Source organism: Schistocerca americana, chromosome 3 (genome assembly GCF_021461395.2).
Source record: "Schistocerca americana isolate TAMUIC-IGC-003095 chromosome 3, iqSchAmer2.1, whole genome shotgun sequence".
In the NCBI taxonomy this organism is placed as follows: Eukaryota; Metazoa; Arthropoda; class Insecta; order Orthoptera; family Acrididae; genus Schistocerca; species Schistocerca americana.
In genome coordinates this window covers 525,173,295-525,199,420 of record NC_060121.1, presented here as the reverse complement: position 1 = coordinate 525,199,420, position 26,126 = coordinate 525,173,295, and the positions used below count along the sequence as shown (strand labels likewise).

The 26,126-nt window shown below is 37.4% G+C and overlaps 1 protein-coding gene across 2 annotated transcripts in view; it reads right to left on the bottom strand.

Moving 5' to 3' along the window:
• LOC124607308 (dynein axonemal assembly factor 11) overlaps positions 1-26,126 on the bottom strand; it is a 206,582-nt gene that overhangs the window by 107,374 nt on the left and 73,082 nt on the right. For both annotated transcript variants that reach the window (XM_047139605.1, XM_047139604.1), the window contains one exon: positions 17,610-17,784. In XM_047139605.1, the coding sequence (XP_046995561.1) occupies positions 17,610-17,784 (175 nt within the window). The remainder of the gene's footprint in view (positions 1-17,609; positions 17,785-26,126) is intronic.

Here is a 26,126-nt window from a genome sequence, read left to right as displayed (position 1 = left end):
CAATGTGGGCATGCAGTGTACAACATCCTTACGATGACCAGGTAACCAGCAGGTTGGCACCATTTGGTTGCAAACCTGACTATAAGGCAGGTCGAAGTGACAGAACAGAATTTTGAAGTACAACAGTTCATTTTATCTGTAATCAGGGAGGATGGAATCGCTATAAGTAAAATTTGTGTCAAGTACATTAGCACCATCGATTACATTCTCTAAATAACTTTCTAACTATTCAGTTGACCAAAGAAAAGTTACAAAACAGAATATATTAATGTGCATTGGCACCAAGTCAATTACTTGATTAAGTCTTTCTGAGCAGGAACCATAATGACATATGAAACTAAATAGATTTAACTAACAAAAGTATAAAATGACAATGCAAAAGATGATGCTTTCACTGCACTGATGTGCCTTATAAACAAATAATACATCATTTACAACACATGCCTCAAGGGTGATTCATTTTACCCAAATTTATGTGATCACTAAAGCAAGGTAATTAAGTTTGCAGTTAATCTGAATAGGAAGTTTGTAAAAATAACTCATGACCATAAAACAATATCAAATGAGCAAATAAGCACAATAATAAAATACTTTAGGATGAATGTCACAAAAGTAAGCAATTCATAAGACAAATTCAAAATAATAGCTTTAATTAAAGAAAACAATCCTAAGTGAGATAGCAAAATTATAGTTTGTGACAGGAGAAAAAGAAAAGTTGTCATGAACTTTTGTACTGTAACTTGGCCAAGGCACGTGGTCAGCTAGAGTGGCTGTATGTATTCTACAACATAACTTGTATGTGAAACATCAGTATATAGTCACACTCATTATTAGAATAGCAAGCAGGATGTAAGTCACTATGGCAACAGTTACGTTAAGCAAAATATGGTTGAATGCTGTAATATGGGTAGCACCAGGGTCTAATGATTTTTTGCACCTCCTGTGCCTTCAATTAAGCCAACAACTAGAACAATACAGTGTTGTTAGTATTTGAAAGAATTGACAAGGAAACACGTGCACTGAGAGAGAATTTAAATTCCAGAACCAATTATAGGAATGGTTTGATAGTGTCAGTCAGACTTACTTTCAAGTGTGCAGAGAACCAAAATTCAGGTCCTTGAATAGAAGTCCATTACTCGGTATGTTTGTGGAGTGAAATTCTGACAGGAACATACAACTGAAACCAGAAGAGAGTATGGGATGGCATATAACTAGCTGATTCTTATGCCATGGTACAAAGGTTCTATTAATTCGACTATCAGTTGGGGACCAGCTGAATTGGTTATGTATGAGACAAACTTTCTTCATTATGTTCCAAGAAAAAACAGAGTCTGCAAAAGGCACTGAGTTGTGTTGCCAATGTCTACTTGGAGACCGTGCATGTGGAGTGGTGCTGAGTTGTGGTTCTTCAGAGGCAACTGAACAATAGGTTCTTCAGTTTGGTGGTGAGTGGAATCTTATTTCTGCAGATTCCTTCACAACAACACAACAGCCTCCTCCATGATAATGGCTTGTGCTCTTCTCTTTTGTAATGCAAGTTATCAAATTCCATAAACTTGTAACGTAACTCTGTCATACCAGACAATGGTGGAAAACATATAGCAACACTGTCTCAACGTAGCAGAATAGTGCAGATATATGACAATATCATTCAATAGTAGAGGCAGATAATAAAATATTGGAGTACTGCTATCTTTTATGTCACAATGTATCAATATCGTACTCCTTACTTATCACTATCTTCTAGAACTTTCAGAGCTGAGTGTGCCATTTCTCTGAGAGAGCACTGTCTTATAGTGTAATGACAAAAATGCCCCAATTCTAGAGGTCACATGCAGTCTTGGCATGTGCAAGAGAGTTGGTGATGGGCTCCCGCACAGACCAGTCATACACATCCATGTTGAGGTTAAGTAGTAGGAAGTATTTGTTGGAAAGTGGAATTAATAGGTGAAAGTCTTATGATTATCTGTAGAAGAAACATATTTCAATAATTCAGTTATTCTTTAAACAGTGATAATTATGCCAGTGTGAATGTGAAACAAATATAACTGTTTGGGGGCAGCACTCTGTGTGAACACTGTGTTGACAAACATCGTCGCTGGTGGTCAACAGGGACCTCACACAGAAATCTCTGACTGTTATTCTGCCTCATGACTTTGCGAAGTTCAGATGTTTCTGATGTGTATGTTCCTTTCATTAATAAAAGTGTTTTACATTGTATCTGTGTTGTGTGATTATTCATCATCACCCCCACCTATGCACCACAGCCCTACACATAAATGAATAAAACAATAGGAAGAATACCAGAAAGATGATTACTTGTATCATATGAAAATTCAGTTGAGGACACTATTAAATCACAAGTAGAAAGAATGGCTGGTCACTATTTATCTTCAGGCATGAAAATTGTGAGTACTGCTGATAGGAACACTCATAAATGAAAAACAATATTTCCAATCTTTTAAGAATTTATGTTCCTCTGCCAGGGAGGAAAGTCCATAGGCCTTCTCCTTCATTTTTGTCTCCTCTGATCTTCACATCAGGTGGCTTCCTTTCAAGCTTGAGTTTGGACACTCTACTCCTCCTCTCCAGTCTTCTCCAACCAATTATCCTTCCTCCTTGATGAGGAAAAATAAACTATACAAAAGTCTGTAGCTTCTTTTATCTACCTTTCTATTGGCAGTATTTGAAATTTTGCCTTTGAAGTTAAGTACTGGCCAGCAATTCCAGCTGCTTGTAATTTATAAGTACAAATAGTATCCAAAAAAAGTTACTGTAATTCAAGCTCTGTGATGTATGGCTTAAGAAATTAAGTTTGAAGATAAGTCTATCACATGCAACTATCAACAAAAACAACAATAACATTCATAAATATAATACTAGAAGAATCCTGCTGTCCAGGTGACCTTGCCAGGTCACAGCAGGGTCATTGTCTATGCTGTGGGCATATGTGGGTTAAGGATGATGTTGAATGATGTACATTATTCAACATCATCCTTAACCCATTTATGCCCACAGCATAGACAATGACCCTGCTGCAACCTGACAAAGTCACCTGGACAGCAGGCTGACCCATACAACACATATACCAGGCAGGTAGCACTGAGTATCCGGCAGGGGCCTATAGCAACAGAAGAGGGAAATAAACACAGGGGTTACAGCTAATTTACCATACCAGGCGCATGAAGCAAATAGGCCCAAGCTAGACATTGTTGCACCAACTGGGTATGTGAACAATTTTGAGAAATAATTACTAGTACAAGTTTGTACAAGGTCATTTCTGGAAAAAGTTTGCAACTAGACACATACAACTGTAAGTATACTAAATGTTTTGTTTTATTTCTTAGTACAACTTTTGTTATGGTAAATTACATATGTGACTTAGACAATACACACAATCATTCTTATAAAATTTATTTTCTAGCTGGAAGTATTTTTGTGGGTTAGTAACAGCCCCATGGGCATAAATTATGCTTAAAGTTCTTATTATTTTCTTTTTGAGGCCCCGGCAGAAGCTTACTACTAACGAAATAGCTGAGCTCCTCGAGGGTTCAGAAGATGATGATGTCCACCTTGTAGGGGTATGACATCAGACAGCAACTTCAGAGAAATGGATTGTGGCAGCATAAATAGGTTGAACTGAAATCAATTACTCGCCTCAGCCAGAGAGTGGTACTACAACACAAACATGATGATGATGATACAGTCTTTGAATCTATTCCAATGACATCTGGGACCAATTCATGCAGTTCACACAGCTGCATCATCACTCTGATGAATAGTCTGCCTCGGCTGGGCAGTGCGACAGGGCTGACATTCATTCTGGTGGTCCTTCTTTATGACAAGGAAGTCAGCGCATCATGCCACACAAATGGATAAAGAGAGGTTTGCTTCCCTGAAAGGATGAACTGTTACTGCTGGCTCCATGTGTAGTGCTTACCCTCAATAAAGGCAGTGAATCAACAGAGTTCTTAGAGATATTTTTCAATCGAGAGATGTCATAAGACACACTGTAAGGCACACGGTATTGTACACGATTGAAAAACATAAAGCTAGTTTCTATTTTTTGGGGGATGAAATGTACTGTTTTCTAAATATATTGATTCTCAGTTGTTACACACTTTAACCATGGCATCACATGTATTGAGAGGCCAAAACAGATATGCACAATGTTTTAGTGGTCAAATCGATGTAATGTAATCAGTTTGAAGAGAAAATTAGGCATTTTCATGTCACAGATAACAACAAGATAAGCACATGTGACAAAGTGGCTAAAATTTGGCCACTGTTTGACATCATGAAAGTAAAATTTCTTGTGTACACACCCAATGAGAAAAACTTTAGTACTGATTAATGAAAGGTACCTGCTTATGAACATCATGGCTGTAAAGCCAAGTTGTTTTGGATTCAAAGTATAGATTATAGCAACTTGTTTAGCGTACTGTTTCAAGTTGACTTGTATGATGGATGACCTGAATCATGAGATACAGGCCTCAGAGAACATATTTTTACCAAGCTGACAATTACAATAAAAAATTAATATCCAAACCCACAGTTTTCTGTGTATTGTACAAATTTTTTCCTATCCCCAGGATTGCCAACAACTTTGCAAGGAAGCAATGTGAAAATTACTGGAACTGTTGACCAAAAGAGAGTAGGCAAATGTCTGCTAATGGAGGTCGAATCTTGCAAAAAGCAACCCAGAGGATTTTATGACTACAGGTCAGACACGAACAATAATATATGCTTTGTACAACGTAATGACAACAGTTTGGTTTCACCATTGTCTAATGAATTTGGAGTACATCCCGTTCAAAAAGTGCATCGTTATTCAGTCACTGCTGAACAGAAAATTGATACTGATCAGTCAAACATTGCACATCAGTAAAACTAATTTATGAGTGGAGTACACAGACTGGATGCTAAAACTGGAGTTTACCGAATTTCCATAATAATGTGGCTTGTTAATGTCACAGTCAACAATTCTTCATTGCTTGCCAGATCACTAGCAATGAACATGAGGTACAATGGAATTTCACAAATCTATTGCAGGTCTTTACCCCAGAAATATGGTAATCCTAAAACTTAGGCTGTGCCACAGTGCCAAATGAGAATGATTAAATCTGTTTCGGTAAGGAAAAATTTTGCTCAGCACATGATTCTCACTGGTCAGGTCAGAGGAAGATGTGGTTTTTGTAAAAATAAAACTGTTAAATTGTGCCAGAAATATAACATAAATTTGTATCACAAATACTTTGGGGAGTTATTTTTTATGTTCCTTACCTACCTAGCATGATTTCTTAATAGTTCATAATTTGTAATAAGAAAGACTGATTATCAAATTCCTAATAATAAACACTGATTAGTACAAAATATGTTTTATTTTCATTATACATGTTATATAGTGCCACACAATCTTATGTGTTATGGGGGTCATTGCTGACCAACTGATAAATTCTCCTTTCTGAACTGACAGCTAGAAATTACTGTTACTGCTGTTGTCTGTGGTCACTAATAAATGACCTGTGTGAAAAGCTTAAAACTCCAAGCTCTGGGTATGTATGAGTTAATTTGGCACAGAAAGCAGTGAGGCATTCACCCATAAAAATTTTTGCACACTTACTCAGTTATGAGAAGAATCTAATGAGTGTTGTTGTTGTTGTGGTCTTCAGTCCTGAGACTGCTTTGATGCAGCTCTCCAGGCTACTCTATCCTGTGCAAGCTTCTTCATCTCCCAGTACCTACTGCAACCTACATCCTTCTGAATCTGCTTAGTGCATTCATCTCTTGGTCTCCCTCTACGATTTTTACCCTCCACACTGCCCTCCAATACTAAATTAGTGATCCCTTGATGCCTCAGAACATGTCCTACCAACCGATACTTTCTCCTAGTCAAGTTGTGCCACAAACTCCTCTTCTCCCAAATTCTATTCAATACCTCCTCATTAGTTATGTGATCTACCCATCTAATCTTCTGCACTCTTCTGCAGCACCACATTTCAAAAGCTTCTATTCTCTTCTTGTCCAAACTATTTATTGTCCATGTTTCACTTCCATACATGGCTACACTCCATACAAATACTTTCAGAAACGACTTCCTGACACTTAAATCTATACTCGATGTTAACAAAATTCTCTTCTTCAGAAATGCTTTCCTTGCAATTGCCAGTCTACATTGTATATCCTCTCTACTTCACCCATCATCAGTTATTTTGCTCCCCAAATAGCAAAACTCCTTTACTACTTTAAGTGTCTCATTTCGTAGTCTAATACCCTCAGCATCACCCGATTTAATTCGTCTACATTCCATTATCCTCATTTTGATGATGTTCATCTTATATCCTCCTTTCAAGACACTATCCATTCCGTTCAACTGCTCTTCAAAGTCCTTTGCTGTCTCTGACAGAATTACAATGTCATCAGCGAACCTCAAAGTTTTTATTTCTTCTCCATGGGTTTTAACACCTACTCCGAATTTTTCTTTTGTTTCCTTCACTACTTGCTCAATACACAGATTGAATAACATGGGGGTAAGCTACAACCCTGTCTTACTCCCTTCCCAACCACTGCTTCCCTTTCATGCCTTTCCTTATCTATCTTCTAATAAGTCGTAGGGTCAGTATTGCCTCACGAGTTCCAAATTTTCTACAGAATCCAAACAGATCTTTCCCAAGGTCGGCTTCTACCAGTATTTCCATTCGCCTGTAAAGAATTCGTGTTAATATTTTGCAGCCATGACTTATTAAACTCATAGTTTGGTAATTTTCACGTCTGTCAACACCTGCTTTGTTCGGGATTGGAATTATTATATTCTTCTTGATGTCTGAAGGTGGTTCGCCTGTCTCATACATCTTGCTCACCGGATGGTGAGGGCTGGCTCTCTCAAGGCTGTCAGTAGTTCTAATGGAATGTTGTCTACTCCCGGGGCCTTGTTTCGACTCGGGTCTCTGTCAAACTCTTCCCGCAGTATTGTATCTCCCATTTCATCTTCATCTACATCCTCTTCCATTTCCATAACATTGTCCTCAAGTACATCACTCTTGTATAGACCCTCTATACATTCCTTCCACCTTTCTGCTTTCCCTTCTTTGCTTAGAACTGGGTTTCTGTCTGAGCTCTTGATATTCATAAAAGTGGTTCTCTTTTCTCCAAAGGTCTCTTTAATTTTCCTGTAGGCAGTATCTATCTTACCCCTAGTGAGATAAGCCTCTATATCCTTACATTTATCCTCTAGCCATACCTGCTTAGCCATTTTGCACTTCCTGTCGATCTCATTTTTGAGACATTTGTATTCCTTTTTGCCTGCTTCATTTACTGCATTTTTATATTTTCTCCTTTCATCAATTAAATTTAATATTTCTTCTGTTACCCAAGGATTTCCACTAGCCCTCGTCTTTTTACCTACTTGATCCTCTGCTGCCTTCACTACTTCATGCCTCAAAGCTACCCATTCTTCTTCTACTGTATTTCTTTCCTCCATTCCTGTCAATTGTTCCCTTATTCTCTCCCTGAAACTCTGTACAACCTCCGGTTTAGTCAGTTTATCCAGGTCCCATCTCCTTATATTCAGTTTTAATCTACAGTTCAGAACCAATAGATTGTGGTCAGAGTCCACATCTGCCCCTGGAAATGTCTTACAATTTAAAACCTGGTTCCTAAATCTCTGTCTTACCATTATATATCTATCTGATACATTCTAGTATCTCCAGGCTTCTTCCATGTATACAATCCTCTTTCATGATTCTTGAACCAAGTGTTAGCTATGACAGAGTAAGGAGTAAAGCAGATTTAAGGGAAGAGAGACGAGTAATGCGATTAAGAATTAGGACATAAATCTAATCTCTAGAGTTTAGGGAAACTAGTATCTGGTGGATGGTTGCAAATAGTCTAGTTATTATCGCAAGCACTCAGGTTCCTTGAGTTAGGGGACAGGACTCAATGGACCTGAGTACTTGCTACCATATTTACACAAATCTATTGCACACTTTTTTCACCATATGCAATATTCAAAACTGGGATGTGTATAAGATTCTATATCACATTTGAGTACAGACTTCATTACATTGTTGTTGGCTTATTACCACATAGTGTGTTTGCATTAGTAGTCACGAAATGGAAGGCAAGCAGAGAAGAACATCATATAGTGCTACTTTCAAGTGTAAAGTAATTCTTTATGCTGAAAAATATGGTAATGGTGGAATGAGAGTTCAGTGTAACTGAGAGTAATGTTTGGTTATGGAAGAAACAGAAACTGGCATTGTTTGCAACTACCACTACCAGAAAGAAATTCATTGGCCCTTGCAGAGGAAGACATCTTGATGCTGAAGAAAAAGTTTTGGAATTTGTCCATGAAAGGAAGAAGAATGGTCAACGTGTGACTAGAGACACCATAAAAAACGAAGCAAAAGATATAGCTGCAGTTCTTAATACACCAAGGCAAGAGTTTAAGGCTAACAGTGGATGGATTGATTGCTTTATGAAATGGGCAAGCTTATCTCATGACACCATACAACAGTATTCCAAAAGCTTCCACAGTATTTTGAGAAAAAACTTCTAGGATTTCAATGGTATGTTATCACACTTTGGAAAGAGCAGAATTTTTTGATGGACTACGTAGGCAAAGCAGTTTAAAATCAAGAGAAGGGATGGATGACTGAAACTTTAATGCTTGACTAACTCCAAAAGTATGGAAACTCCATCCTGGTGGGCTTTCCAAACTACCATCAACATTTTGGCTTGATGCATTTTGTAGGCATCTCCCTTATAACATAAAAAAAGAAGATCCACAGCCTAGCCAGTGACCTTGTTATTATTCCTGGAGGAATGACTTCTGCATTACAACCTATGAACATTAGTATAAATAAACTTATCATAGGTTATATTAAGGAACAGTTCAAAAACTGGTTTTGTGAACCAAAAATACCATGAACTGATTCCAACAGGAAAAATTAAGTGTCCAGCAGACCACATAATTGCACAATGGGTTTTGACTGCCTGGAAAATCACTGTAGTATGATTGATCATGGTGCATTTCAAATACTCTGGATGGCAGTGAAGGTGACATGTTCTGGAATGACACCGAAGATGATGGGGAAAGAGGAATGAATCAGTTTCTGATGTAAACTCTTTAGAAGATATCAGTGACGATAATATGATTGAATAATGATGAGTTACAACTGTAATTTATGGTATGTTTGTTAGAATGTCACATAGGTAATCATGTTTCGTGTTCTTTTTTTATAATCACTGTGTCACTTAACAATGGCTCACTTAACAATAAGTCACTTAAAATTGTTATTGTTTTGATAGTTGGTGTATATATCCATTGTTGTGTAAAATAAATTTAGCCTACCAGTGATTTAACAACTAAAATTGGGGCATGCTTTACATTCTATGGCACATTAAATTTGCATAAATACAGTATATCACATGGGCTATTTGGATTCTCCCACCCGATACTCATTTCTCTGAACTGCAGAGATAGTAGATTTCCCTCCAACATCTCCTAGCATCCTGAGAGTCTCCTTGATTTAATCTCCCTTTCTTTTATCATCTCTAACCTAATCTCCCTGATACCTTCCTCTTCATGTATGTCTACCATTACCATCACTACAGTTTGGATCCTCTCATCCTTGTGCCTGAATGACCTGTTCTTCCTTTTTAACCTTCCTCCCTGAGGAATGAACTTATAGTTTCCAAAGCTAGAATACTGTCAGAATTTTTACTTTTCTATTGTCTATAGACAGTAGTACATATTTCGCCTCTTGAAGGTAGGTACTGGCTGGCAACTCTGTCATATAATTTATGAGTTTTCTTGACTGAAATTTCCTTTGATACAACTCGGAACTCTTTCATCTCCATTGAATAATTTCTTAATGTGTAATACTACAATGTGTGTGTGTGTGTGTGTGTGTGTGTGTGTGTGTGTGTGAGGATTGATAGAGTTAAGTATAAATCACTGTTGTTGTTATGGTCTTCAGTGCAGAGACTGGTTTGATGCAGCTCTCCTTGCTACCCTATCCTGTGCAAAGTTCTTCATCGCTGAGGAGTAACTACTGCAACATACATCCTTCTGAATCTGCTTACTGTATTCATCCCTTGGTCTCCCTCTATGATTTTTACCCTCCGTGCTTCCCTCCAATACTAAATTGGTGATCCCTTGATGCCTCAGAACATGGCCTACCAACCAATCCCTTCTTCTAGTCAAATTGTGCCATAAATTCCTCTTCTTCCCAGTTCTGTTCAGTACCTCCTCATTAGTTATGTGATATACTCATCTAATCTTCAGCATTCTTCTGTAGCACCACATTTTAAAAGCTTCTATTCTCTTCTTGTCTAAACCATTTGTCGTAAATGTTTCACTTCCATACACGGCTAAACTCCATACAAATACTTTCAGAAAGGACTTCCTGACACTTAAATCTATACTCGATGTTAACAAATTTCTCTTTTTCAGAAACACTTTCTAAGTGTCTCATTTCCTAATCTAATTCCCTCAGCACTACCTGATTTAATGCGACTACATTCCATTATCCTCACTTTGTTTCTGTTGATGTTCATCTTATATCCTCCTTTCAAGACACTGTCCATTCTGATCGAATGCTCTTCCAGGTCCTTTGCTGTCTCTGACAGAATTACAATGTCATTGGCAAACCTCAAAGTTTTTAATTCTTCTCCATGACTTTTAATTCCTACTCCAAATTGTTCTTTTGTGTCCTTCACTGCTTGCTCAATATACAGACTGAATAACATTGGGGAAAGGCTACAACCCTGTCTCACTCCTTTCTCAACGATTGCTTCCCTTTCATGCCTCCTGACTCTTATAACTGCCATCTGGTTTCTGTACAAATTGTACATAGCCTTTTGCTCCCTGTATTTGATGCCTGCAACCTTCAGAATTTGAAACAGAATGTTCCAGTCAACATTGTCAAAAGCTTTCTCTAAGTCTACAAATTCTAGAAAAGTAGGTTTGTCTTTCCTTAATCTATCTTCTAAGATAAGTCATAGGGTCAGTATTGCCTCGCATGTTCCAACATTTTTACAGAATCCAAACTGATCTTCCTCGAGGTCAGCTTCTACCAGTTTTTCCATTCGTCTGTACAGAATTTGTGTCAGTATTTTGCAGCCATAACTTATTAATCTGATAGTTCAGTAATTTTCACATCTGTTAACACCTGCTTTCTTTGGGATTAGAGTTAATATATTCTTCACAATGTCAGAGGTTATTTCGACTGTCTCATACATCTTGCTCACCAGTTGGTAGAGACTTGTCATGGTTGGTTCTCCCAAGGCTATCAGTAGTTCTAATGGAATGTTGTCTACTCCCAGGGCCTTGTTTTGACTTAGATCTTTCAGTGGTCTGTCAAATTCTTCACGCAGTATCATATCTCCCATTTCATCTTCATCTATGTCCTCTTCCATTTTGATAATATTACCCACAAGTACATCACTCTTGTATAGGCCCTCTATATACTCCTTCCATCTTCCTGCTTTCCCCTCTTTGTCTAGGATTCATTCTCCATTTCAGCTCTTGATATTCATTCAGTTAGTTCCCTTTTCTCTAAAGGTCTCTTTAATTTTCCTGTAGGCTGTAGTGCCTACCCCTAGTGATATATGTCTCTACATCCTTACATTTGTCCCCTAGTCATCCCTGCTTAGCCATTTTGCACTTCCTGTCAATCTCATTTTTGAGACATTTGTATTCCTTTCCGCCTGCTTCATGTACTGCATTTTTATGTTTTCTCCTTTCATCAATTAACTTCAGTATCTCTTCTGTTACCCAAAGATGTCTACTAGCCCTTGTCTTTTTACCTACTTGATCCTTTGCTGCCTTCACTTTTTCATCTCTCAAAGCTAACCATTCTTCTTCTATTGTATTTCTTTCCTCCGTTATTGTCAATCATTCCCTAACACTCTTTCTGAAATTCTCTACAACCTCTGGGTCTTTCAGTTTATACATGTCCCATCACCTTAAAATGCCACCTTTTTGCAGTTTCTTCAGTTTTAATCTGCAGTTCATAACCAGTAAATTGTGGTCAGAGTCCACATCTGCCCCTGGATATGTCTTACAATTTAAAACCTGGTTCCTAAATATCTGTCTAAACATTATATAATCTATCCCAAATCTTCCAGTGTCTCCAGGCCTCTTCCACATATACAACCTTCTGTCATGATTCTTAAACCAAGTGTTAGCTATTATTAAGTTATGCTCTGTGTAAAATTCTACCAGGTGGCTTCCTCTTTCATTCCTCACCCCTATTCCATATTCACCTACTACTTTTCCTTCTCTTCCTTTCCCTACTAGCAAATTCCAATCCCCCATGAGTATTTAATTTTCATCTCCCATCACTATCGGAATAATTTCTTTTATCAAATCATAGATTTCTTTAATCTCTTCATCATCTGCGGAGCTAGTTAGCATATAAATTTGTACTACTGTGGTAGGCGTGAGCATCGTATCTATCTTAGCTACAATAATGCGTTCACTATGCTGTTTGTAGTTGCTTACTCATGCTCCTATTTTTTATTCATTATTAAACCTACTCCTGAGTTACCCCAATTCGATTTTGTATTGATAACCCTGTATTCACCTGACCAGAAGTCTTGTTTCTCCTGCCACCGAACTTCACTAATTCCCACTATAACTAACTTTAACCAATCCATTTATCTTTTTAAATTTTCTAACCTACTTGCCCGATTAAGGGATCTGACATTCCACGCTCTGATCTGTAGAATGCCAGTTTTCTTCTCCTAATAATGACGTCCTGCTGAGTAGTCCCTACCCAGAGATCCAAATGGGGGACTATTTTACCTCTGGAATATTTTACCCAAGAGGATGCTATCATCATTTAACCATACAGTAAAGCTGAGTGCCCCCAAGAAAAATTACGGCTGTAGTTTCCCCTTGCTCTCAGCTGTTCGCAGTACCAGCACGGCAAGGCTGTTTTGGTTAATGTTACAAGGCCCGATCAGTCAATCATCCAGACTGATGCCCCTGCAACTACTGAAAAGGCTGTTGCCCCTCTTCAGGAACCACATGTTTGTCTGGTCTCTCAACAGATACCCCACCGTTGTGGTTGCACCTATGGTACAGCTATCTGTATCGCTGAGGTAAGCAAGCCTCCCCACCAACTTCAAGATTAAAAAGGGGGGGAGATGGTATAATCACTATATGTCAATCTATATAACTATATATAAATCACTATTATCAAAAAATTAACATAAATCATCATCATGCAGATGGTCAGCACGTTGTCCTGCATTTCACTAACAAAGTTTATAACATATTAGGATTGTAAATTAAATCACACACTGAGTGATGAGAATTATAATCTATGGGACAGGCAACCAACTAAGAGCTGTTTTTATAGACTATGTATATTTCCTAAGGGAACATAGTGATTATTTAGTTACTCACTTCTAGTGAATGTGTACATTACCTACACCAGTAATTACAGGATTTCTGCCAGTGTTTATTTTGATAAGGTTTTATCTTGTAACCAATTTTACATTGTGATTACTTTAATCTTATGTATGGTATTTAAGACTTACAAGTTAGGCAGTTAACTGCAAACTTCAGTTCCACCAATCAGAGTGAGATATTTTCACCTATCATATAGTATCATATCACTTGATTTGTCCTATATGCCCCTCGTACACATGTGGCAGCATGAGCTATGTAATATGTTCCAAAATGCCGTGCATAAGAACGAGATTATTCCAGGGCTCATTCCTCAGGTCCTATCAGTGATAGAAAGGTATAATCAAGTGTTTTGGACAGCTCTTGGGCTAGGGACCATTTGTATATGCAACATGAGGATTAACTTAGTGTTACTATCCTCCAGTACAGAATCAAAGTGTGAATATTACACAATTTCTCCTGCTTAGGCAAATGAAGCAAACTGTTTGGTTCTTATTGTATTTGATGTGGTCTACTGTGGGCCTTAAGGGGCTTATGGGGACAACATTAGTTCATGACTGATTTTATTTATTTATTTATTTACACGTCAAGTTCTGTAGGACCAAATTGAGGAGCAAATCTCCAAGGTCATGGAACGTGTCAGTACATGAACTTACAACATAAAAGTAATAACAGATAAAAATAAATGTTCATGAACCTGAAAGAAAATCAGTCCATAAGTTTAAGCAAACGCTATCAGCAATACAATGAGAATCAGCTTAATTTTTCAAGGAACTCCTCGACAGAACAGAAGGAGTGACCCATGAGGAAACTCTTCAGTTTCGATTTGAAAGCGCATGGATTACTGCTAAGATTTTTGAATTCGAGTAGCAGCTTATTGAAAATGGATGCAGCAGTGTACTGCACACCTTTTTGCACAAGAGTTAAGGAAGTCCTATCCAAATGGAGGTTTGATTTCTGCCGAGTATTAATCGAGTGAAAGCTGATTATTGTTGGAAATAAACTAATATTGGTAACAAGAAATGACAATAAGGAATATACATATTGAGAGGCCAATGTCAAAATATCTAGACTCGTGAACAGAGGTCGACAAGATGTTCGTGAACTCACACCACTTATTGCCCGAACTACCCATTTCTGAGCCAAAAATATCCTTCTAGAATGGGAAGAGTTACCCCAAAACATAATACCATACGACACAAGTGAATGAAAATAAGCAAAGTAGACTAATTTACGTGTCGAACGATCACTCACTTTCGATATCGTTCGAATAGTGAAAATGGCAGTATTAAGTCTTTGAACAAGATCCTGAACATGGGCTTTCCACGACAACTTACTATCTATCTGAACACCTAGAAATTTGAACTGTTCAGTTTCACTAATCATATGCCTGTTCTGTGAGATTAAAACGTCAGGTTTGTTGAATTGTGTGTTAGAAACTGTAAAAACTGAGTCCTACACAATTCCTTACACAATTCCAAAACCTAAAGTTTTTTAACTATTTTTTAATTCCAAAACTGAGCCACAGATTCCAAGAGAGATGTTCAAAGCAAATGGCTGAAATTCTTATGATATATTCCTAAGATCCCAATCTTGAACAACCTTGAAAATTTTCTCAATATCTTTAACCATCTCCAAGTTACAGATGTTCAAAGTTACCCTACTTGTACACATAAGATACACAGATAAAATAAACACATAAAATCTGGCATGAGGAGAAAACATACTTTATAAAGTGATATAGCACAAATGAATTTACTGTAAAGTATCTCCATTATCATCAGAAGGGCCCTGGGAATCCCATGTTGTAATAGTTGTAATACTGACGCACATGCAAAATATCAAGTCCACTTAAAATCCTGCCTGAAGTAAAATTAGTTTTACATTACGCCAATTTCACATATGTAAAACACCAAGATTTTACTGATCCATAAACTTCTTTTCATATGAGTGACATGCCCTGCTGCGGAAGGGAAAAGAAGGGATCCAGTGGAAAAATGTTCCTATCCAAGAACAAAGAAGGTGAATATACTTCTGTTTAAAAGAATGTGTCTGAAAAGTGGACTACCAGCTGCCTCATTCTACCTCCCTCAGCACCTTCAAAAATGTTTGCAAAAATTTTGGCATGTGGACATATTGACACCTTTTTACACTGAGAGAGAAGTAAAGAGTGACAATGGGAAAGAGACAAAAATAATAATAAGTACTAAACAATATTAGACAGTAGTTGTACAAAAAAGAGCGAAGAAGACTATGGCAATGTAAGAGGAAGAGAGGAACACAATTGCACTGGAATATAGTTGACACTGACAGAACAGTCCTAGGAAAATAGTGAAGGAGACAGCACCAGTAGGACAGGAATAAAGAGAAGGAAGAAGTGGAAGTGGGTGAGAACCAGTGATAATGAGAGACAGAGACTATGACAATGACAATGAGGAAGAGAGAGAGAGATAGTGACAGTGAGAGGGGTCAGCAACAGTGGAAAGGAATGAAAGAGATAGAAGGAGTGCGAGAGAGCAAGAAGAAGACAGTGACAGTGAGAGGACACAGTAGTAGTAGGACACAGTGAAGGAGTCTGTGGCTGTGAGACAGGGGACAGTGACAGTTGGAGAGACACAACGAGATAATGACAATGTGTTGGGATGAATAAGTGAATGAGAATGGGACAGTGGGAGTGGATGGGTATGAGCGACTTACAGTGATTGACTAGTGGGTATGAGGAAGTTACAGTTAGGGGACTTTGTGGGAGTGAGGGGTGAGATGCAGGTTAAAAAGAGCATGAATGTTTCGCATGCCAAAATTCTTGGGTGCATTTTTAAAGGTGCTAAGGAAGGTAGAATGGGGCAGCTAGTACCCCACTTTTCAGTCAGTCTTTCAAACAGGAATGTAGTTGCCTTTTTAGTGCTTGGGTAGGAGCGTTTTTCTGCTGGTTGGACCTATGCACATAAAAAGAAGAAGAGGACCAATTAAGTACCGTACTACACAATACTATATATTGTGAGTGCCTCTCCTAACCTGTTCAGTTGTACTTATATCCAAGTGCTGGATGCATCCTTTTAATGAGTTACTATGTAAGATGTTCGAGTGCATGGAGCTGAAGAGATAAATTGGTTTGAGATTGTAATTTAATTTTTGAGATTTTTCTGTTCCATTTCTTCTTTCTTTTCAAACAGATCACCTAATTATGACTTTCTAAAAAGTCAATGAATACAATGGTACTTTGTGGTCTGTGGCACTAAAATAAGAATAAAAGAACTTTGTTAACAACTACTTCTTAAAATAACAATAAAAGAACTTTGTTAACAGCTACTTCTTAACTGTAAGACTGCTACAAGCAAGACTTTATTGTTGCACGTCAGGCACTGCATTGTCATGCCTCCCATCATGAATTGGTTGTTGAATGTATCAAATGCCTTTTTAGTTCCTCAACTTCGTTTTTGTCCTAGGGCGTCAGCAAGCAGCTGGATCTTGTACGATTAGGAGTATTTATTTACAATAGTTATACTATTCATTGCAGTATATAAAAATGCTTAAGTCCCACAACAATGACTGAAGGTGCAGAATCAACAGCAATCACAGTATGGACATTGCTACACCATCTATTGGATTTACAGCAAACAACAAAGTAAGGTGAAGTTCTGTTGAAAGTGCTATCATCAAACTGACAATGAAATCATGTACTATAGGTTGAATTATGAGCTGTTGGATTTACATCAAACTATAAACTTGTGTGTGGTCTGCCAGAAGTGCTGACACTAATCTGACAACAAAAGCATTTATTAGACATAATCCAAATTTCTAGAATGAAATACAGAAGATATTTGAAATAACTGTTACACAGTGAGACATGGAGACAGAAGAGCTGGCCAATACTTACTTCCAAAAACAAATATTTCAAGTAATGTAAGACAAACACTTAGAAATTAGAAACAAAGCTTCCAAGCTTTTGAAACCTTTATGTTCATTTACCGTGGAGGAGAAATGGATTTGTTGGGGAAAGCTGGAAAGGAGGGGAAGGTCACTCAGAACCCAGGTTGAGATTGATCCACTTGTTGTGAAGATGAGAGCACATAAAGGTGAAGGGAAAGGTGTCAGAGTAGGAGGCAGCATATATTTCTGTAATGATCCAAACAATATTGAAATGCTAATAGAAAAATCAGAATTACTTAGCATGCTATGTTTTACTTACAGAGTATGTAAATGAATATTATTCTTCAGAGACTCAACTGTTTGAAGCTGTCCAATAAAATTTAAAGTCAAATCCAGTTTCTGCAATGATTCACATGCCTCAAGATTTTCTATTAGCTCTATGTTATTCAGTGCCAAATTCAAGTATTCAAGCTTTTTCAGTTTTGAAAGATTTTCTGTGCAAAAATGAGAAAATGTTGACATAAATAAGTAAATATGACAACTTTGCAGTAATCATTTTACATTATGTGATAAAGACACATGAAGTGTTTCTACAAGATATTCAATGTATTTTGACGCACAAAAAATTTCATTCTGGGTGTCATTGTGTCATTTGACTACAATTCAGCAATGTGTGTGTGTGTGTGTGTGAGAGAGAGAGAGAGAGAGAGAGAGAGAGAGAGAGAGAGAGAGAGAGAGGGGGGGGGGGGAGAGAGAGACAGAGAGAGAGAGAGAGAGAGAGAGAGAGAGAGAGAAGGGAGGGGGGTGGGGGGGGGGGGGAGCAGAGCTTGTAAGTGTGTACAAGCCTGAGTCTGAGTGAGTAAAGTACTGATCCCAATATGTTGATTTGTATATGCATCCACATTTTAATGGTTCTGTGAATCACCTCAAAACAACTATTTCAGCACAATTGTCTTTATAACTGAAACACTGTGACATCACTTGAGCTGTAAACTGTGTTAACTGCTGAAATGAGATGAGATTATTTCTTTTTTATTGAAAAGCATAATTTGACTAAATAGAGGCCAGTTTTATTCCTATTGCTATGTAATGAGGTCATTAATGTTTCATGAAAGAGACTGTATGATGCATTTCTATGAAATAATAAATAAATAAAATGGCTAATGAAAACAATTCAAGAAATAAAAGGAACATTTTTGAAGTATCAACAAACTTTTTACAAGAATCACCTTTTGTTTTTGTTGTTGTTGTTATTGTGGTCTTCAGTTCTAAGACTGGTTTGATGCAGCTCTCCAAGCTACTCTATCCTCTGCAAGCCTCTTCACCTCCGAGCAATTATTGCAATCTACATCCTTCTGAATCTGTTTACTGTATTCATCTCTTGGTCTCCCTCTATAATTTTTACCTTGCACACTTCCATCCAGTACTAAACTGGTGATACCTTGATGTCTCAGAATGTGTCCTACCAACCAATCCCTTCTTCTAAACAGGCTGTACCACAAATTTCTCTTCTCCCCATTTCTATATAGTACCTCCTCAGTAGTTACATGATCAACCCACCTAATCTTCAGCATTCTTCTATAGCACTACATTTCAAAAGCTTCTGTTTTCTTCTTGTCTAAAATGTTTATTGTCCACATTTCACTTCCATACTTAGCTACACTCCACATAAATACTTTCAGAAAGGACTTCCTGACCCTTAAATCTATACACAATGTCAATAAATTTCTCTTCTGCAGAAACACTTTTCTTGCCATTGCCAGTCTACATTTTATATCCTCTCATCAGTTATTTTTCTTCCCAAATCGCAAAACTCATCTAGTACTTCAAGTGTCTCATTTCCTAATCTAATTCCATCAACATCACCTGATTTAATTAGACTAAATTCCATTATCATCATTTTGCTTTTGTTGATGTTCATCTTCTATCTTCCTTTCAAGACACTGTCCATTCCATTCAACTACTCTTCCAAGTCCTTTGCTGTCTTTGACAGAATTATAATGTCATAGACAAGCCTCAAAGTTTTTATTTCTTCTTCCTACTCCATTTTTTTTCCTTTACTGCTTGCTCAGTTTACAATTTAATAACATCGGGGATAGGCTACAACCCTGTTTCACTCCCTTCTCCACCACTGCTTTCCTTTTGTGCCTCTCAACTCTTGTAACTGCAATCTGGTTCCTGCACAAATTTTAAATAGCCTTTCTCTCCCTGTATTTTATCCCTGCCACCCTTAAAATTTGAAAGTGAGTATTCTACCCAACATTAACAAAAGGTTTCTCCGGAATCCAGACTGATCTCCCCCAAGGTTGGCTTCTACCAGTTTTTCCATTCTTCTGTACAGGATTCATGTTAGTATTTTGCAACTGTGACTTATTAAACTAATAGTTTGGTAATTTTCACACTGGTTAGCTCCCAGTTTCTTTGGAAATTGAATTATTATATTTTTCTTGAAGTCTGAGGGTATTTCGCCTGTCTCATATCACACTCACCAGATGGAAGAGTTTTGCCGTGCCTGGCTCTCCCAAGGCTCCCAAGCTCTAAAGGAATGTTGTCTAATCCCAAGGCCTTGTTTCGACTTAAGTCTTCCAGTGCTTTGCCAAGTTCTTCACGCAGTATCACATTCCCCTTTTCATCTTCATCTACATCCTTTTCCATTTCCATAATATTGCCCTAAAGTACATCTGTCTTGTAGAGACACTTTATAGACTACTTCCAGCTTTCTGCTTTCCCCTCTTTGTTTAGGACTCGTTTTCCATTTGTGTTTGTGATATTCATACAGGTGGTTCTCTTTCCTCCAAAGGTCTCTTCAATTTTCCTGCATACAGCATTTATCTTACTCTTAGTGATATATCTTCTGCATTCTTACATTTGTCCTCTAGCCATTCCCACTTTGCCATTTTGCACTTCGGTTGATTTCATTTTATAAATGTTTGTATTCCTTTTGTCTGTTTCAGTAATTGCATTTTTATATTTTCCGCTTTCAACAAATAAATTGAATATCTCTTGTGTTACCAAACGATTTCTACTAGCCCTTGTCTTTTTACCCAATTGATCCTCCCCTGCCTATTTCATCTCTCAATGCTACCAATTCTTGTTCTACTGCATTCCTGTCCTCTGTTCTTGTCAATCATTCCCACATGCTCTCTCTGAAACTCTCTACAACCTCTTGTTCTTTTAGTTTATTCAGGTCCCATCTCCCCAAATTCCTGCCTTTTTGCAGTTTCTTCAGTTTTAATCTACACTTCATAACCAATAAATTGTGATCAGAGTCCACATCTGCCCCTGGAAAGGTCTCACAATTTAAAACCTGGTTCTGAAATCTCTGCCTTACTATTATAGAATCAATCTGAAACCTTCAGGTGTCTCCAGGTCTCCTCCACATAGACAACCTTCTTTTATGATTCTTAAACTTAGAGTTGGCTATCATTAAACTATGCTCTGTGCAAAATTCTACTATACAGCTTCCTCTTTCATTCCTTTCCCCCAGTCCATATTCACCTACTACTTTTCCATTATGAAATTCCAGTACCCCATGACTATTAAATTTTCATCTTCATTTAAGATAACTGATGAGATAAAATAATTTATTCAATTTCTTTTATTTCATCTTACATTTCCTCAATCTCCTCTTCATTTGTGGAGTTAGTTGACACACAAACTTGTACTACTGTGGTGGGCTGGGCTTCATGTCTATCTTGGCTACAATAATGCAGTCACTATGCCGTTCATAGTAGTTTATCTCCATTTCTATTTTTTTATTCATTATAAAACCTACTCCTGCATTACCCGTATTTGATTTTGTATTTATAACCCTGTATTCACCTAACCGGAAGTCTTGTTTCTCCTGCCACCAAACTTCACTAATTCCCACTATATCTAACATTAACCTATCCATTTCTCTTTTTAAATTTTCTAACCCACCTGCCCAATTAAGGGATCTGACATTCCATGCTCCGATCTGTATAATGCCAGTTTTCTTTCTCCTAATAATGACTTCCTCCTGAGTAGACCCCGCCCAGAGATCTGAATGGGGGACTATCTTACCTCCAGAATATTTTACTCAACAGGATGCCATCATCATTTAACTATGCAATAGAGCTGCATGCTCTTGGGAAGAATTACAGTTGTAGTTTCCCCTTGCTTTCTGCTGTTCACAGTACCAGCACAGCAAAGCCATTTTAGTTAATGTTACAAGACCAGATCACTCAATCATCCAGACTGTTGCCCCTGCAATTACTGAAAAGGCTGCTGCCGCTCTTCAGGAACCACATATTTGTCTGGCCTCTCTACACAAACCCCTCTGTTTTGGTTGCACCTACGGTATGGCTATCTGTATCAATGAGGCACGCGAGCCTCCCCACCAATGGTAAAGTCCATGATTTTTGGGGGGAAGCACCATTCATCTTTGCTGAACAACACAGTGAGCACTTGTTCTTTGAGAAGATGATGTAACCTGGCAGCCTTCTAAACCAATTAACTGTAGTTAATGTGAAAAAATAGGCCATTGAACCACTGTCACCATACATAAAAAATAAATTATTGGTCACATGATGATTCTCAGATGCAAATTTGGTTCTACTGAGAACTGAAGGAGAGCCCTTAATTATATCTTAATGAAGATTAAAGGATATAACAAGGTTAGTCTGTCATGTTGAAAGATGGCTTTACGGGGAACAAATAGGTCTGTGCTGCTTACCAACACTGAAGTCAGGATGGTGAGTAAATGTCTGTAATTCTTCTGTCTGGAATGCTTTTAAAGCCAGGAGATGACTAAGACTGCAAATTTATGATACTGAAAGAAGTTTGACAGCTTTACTTGCGTGTAATCATCATGCAAACTGGTCATGTTGGTTGCAGGATCTTAGACTTTGAAACACTCAAACCTGGGGTTATACTACTGCCTGCAAGCTCTGCCAAGGTTTAGCACAGCTCCTGTGTTTCCACACAGTTCAGGCCTCAGCAAGCAAGTGTATTATGAGAAGTATTGCTGGAGATTCTATTGCTAAAACTGAACTCCTAGGTCATTGGTATTCTGATAGAAAACTGAGAGTAGCGAACTGAGAGAACTCAAGCAAAGCCTTCAGAACATGGAGGCATGTCCTGGTCATTCTGAAACCACACCTTCTTACATAAAGAGTTGAAAAAATAACTGATAATGTCAATCTTATAAACCTAACTGTTCCTGTTATTTTTTATTTAGTGTCAATACACTGCAGAACTTATACTTTCAAAAGTACTTCATATATGTTCTACTATGCTATCAATCATTCTGTACATCCATTTCTATGCTCATTCTTCTTTCAGTTAATTCAGAAGCATTATCCCTAATGTAAGTCATCTATTCAGCTCTTACTTTTTGTCCTGATCTCTTCCAAAATGATATGTGTGTAGGTAGGGAGGACAGAAAGAAACCAAATTTTAAGAGAGGTTAGGACTGAGACAAACCTTCAGTTTGAGAAAGAAACCAAAAAACATAATTCTAGCTTATTACATCTGCGTAAACAGCTATTGGTTAAGAATTTACAACATTCAGCAGATATTTCAACTCTACCCAGTTTTAAATCAATCAATGTGAAATGCCGGCTATCTTTATTGCATCAAAATATTCAAGGTCAGAGAAATAAAATTAATGAAGTAATTATCTGCATAGATGAATTAGAGTCTTCAAACCCAGCTGACATAATCTGCCTCTCTGAACATCATGTGACCACTGGCACAGAACTTTTTAAATGTTACAGGGTTTAAGTTAGCATCTCACTCTTGCAGAGCAGAAATGGAGAAAGGAGGAGTTGCCACATTCATCAGGAACTGTCATAAATTTAAGAGAATAGACATTCATAAATTTTGCCTAGAACAGCATACGGAAGCATGTGCAACAGAAGTAGAATTTCACAAAAAATCCTTCATAATGTTAAGTGAATATCGAGCACCTGCAGGTAACTTTAATCTGTTCATAAACCACCTTGAAGCTGTACTGGCCCATTTAACAACAAAAAACAAAGAAATAGTGGTTGCTAGAGATTTCAGTGTAGATTTCCTTAAAGACTCTCCCAATAAGAACTTATTGGAGTTAGTAAAACTATCATTCAACTTAATTCCAACTGTAATGTTCCCCACTAGGGTAGCCAATTGCTCACAAACAGCCATTGATAATATCTTTATAGAAAAGTTCAACGAACAAAATTATATTACAAAACCAATAGTGAATGGCCTCTCAGACCATGACATGCAGTTCCTTCTGTTAAATGTTAATACTGAACAGGATATAAAATCTGTTAAATCTGAGCTAAAGAGGGTAATCAATAAGCCAAAATTTGATTATTTTAGGACACTCCTCAGAGACATTCACTGGACTGATGTTTACAGTGCTCATGGCATGAATGAAAAATATAACACTTTTGCTAATAAAGTGCTTACCTTATTTGAACACTGTTTTCCCCCAAAACTAACCAAGGTTAGAGCAAAGTCTACAAAGAAGCCATGGATTACTCAAGGAATAGGGGTATCTTGTAAAACAAAAAGAAAACTGTATCTGTCAGTCCGAAACAGTTCTGATGTTGATGCTATAGCACATTACAAGAAATAGTGCAAAATATTAAAGACTGTAATATGGACATCAAAGCAAATATATTACAAGGAAAAGATAGTCATAACAGATAACAAAATAAAGACAATATGGGATTTAGTGAAGGAGGAGACCGGTAGAACCAGACATGAAGAGGGACAAATAGCATTAAGAGTAAATGATACATTGGTGACAGATGTGTATAGTATTACAGAACTTTTTAACAAACATTTTATAACTGTTAATGAAAAGATGGGGTTGTCAGGTTCTGTAGATGCTGCTATGGAATACCTCAGACCAGACATTTCAAGTAACTTCCATAATATGAATTTGACCCTCACTACCCCAGCAGAAATCATGTCCATCATAAAATCTTTAAAATCAAAAACATCTAGTGGGGATGATGAAATATCAACACAGTTAATTAAAAAATGTGATTCTGAGTTAAGTAACATATTAAGCGACCTGTGTAACCAGTCGTTTATCATTGGAATATTTCCTGAATGGTTGAAATATGCTGAAGTTAAGCCACTGTTTAAGAAAGGAGATAAAGAAATAGCATCAAATTTCTGCCCAGTTTCACTTTTGCCAGCATTCTCAAAAATTTTAGAAAAAGTAATGTACAATCGGCTTTATAAGCATCTTATCTCCAATAACATTCTGTCAAAGTCGCAGTTCGGATTTCTAAAGGGTTCTGATATTGAGAAGGCTATCTAGACTTACAGTGAAAATCTGCCTAATTCATTAGACAAAAAATTGCAGGCAACTGGTATATTTTGTGATCCGTCAAAGGCATTTGACTGTGTGAATCACAATATCCTTTTAAGTAAATTAGAATATTATGGTTAAACAGGAAATGCTGCAAAATGGTTCAAATCTTATATCTCTGGCAGGAAACAAAGGGTGTAATCAGGAAAGAGACATCTCTTAAGGTATCAGGCATCATCCAACTGGTAACTAATTACATGTGGGCTCCCACAAGGTTCCATTTTGGGGCCCTTACCTTTTCTTGTGTATTTCAATGACCTTTCATCAGTGACATTACCAGATGCCAAGGTCGTTTTGTTTGTCGATGATACAAACATTGCAATAAATATCAAATCAAGTGTAGTCTTAGAAAGGTCAGCTAATAAAATATTTGTGGACATTAATCAGTGGTTCACAGCCAATTCTTTATCACTAAACTTTGAAAAAACACACTACATGCAGTTCAGAACTTGTAAGGGGTATGATGACAAGCAGATAGAAGAAGTGGACAGTGTTAAATTCTTGCGATTACAGCTTGATAATAAATTCAGCTGGGAGGAGCACACCACAGAACTGCTGAAGCATCTTAACAAGTCTCTTTTTGCAATGCGAATTGTGTCAGACATCGGGGATATAAAAATGAAAAAGCTGGCACACTATGCTTACTTTCAAACCTTAATGTCATATGGGATTACTTTTTGGGGTAATTCATCAAGCCAAGCTAAAGATTTCCGGGCACAAAAACGTGCAGTAAGAGTTATATGTGGTGTGAACTCAAGAACATCCTGCAGAAGCCTGTTTAGGGAACTAGGGATACTAACTACTGCTATTCCTTAATGAAATTTGTCATTAAAAATATATCACTTTTTCAAACCAACAGCTCAATTCATGGAATCAATACTAGAAATAAGAATAATCTTCACAAGGATTTAAAGTCACTTACCCTTGTACAAAAAGGTGTGCATTATTCAGGAACACACATTTTCAATGACTTGCCAGCAGCCATAAAAGCTTAACAACCAATGAAATTCAGTTTAAGAGAAGCCTAAAGGATTTATTGGTGGCCAACTCCTTCTGCTCCACTGATGAATTTCTCAGTAGAACCAAATGATTTGTGTGTGTGTGTGTGTGTGTGTGTGTGTGTGTGTGTGTGTGTGTGTGTGGGTGGGTGGGTGTGTGGGTGGGTGGGTGGGTGGGTAAGTACAACATAACTTCTGCACAATTTCAGTGCAGTAATGTGTTTATTGCAAATAAGTATTATGGTAGTTCTATTACATGTTTATTACCTTACAAATAAATAAACTATTTTCATTAAAAAATGACGATCATTCCACTTGGGACCTGTGGAATGGTACATTAGCTTATTTGTTTGAGTTGTATATATTTGTCATGTATTATTGTTTTTGTGGCATGTTCTACATCCTGGAGGACCTCCTCACTACAGATCAATTGGAATGAAAGTAAATCTAATCCAAACTAATCTTTGTGCAAAGATTGTAATGTCTTTAGTGGCTCGTTATGAGA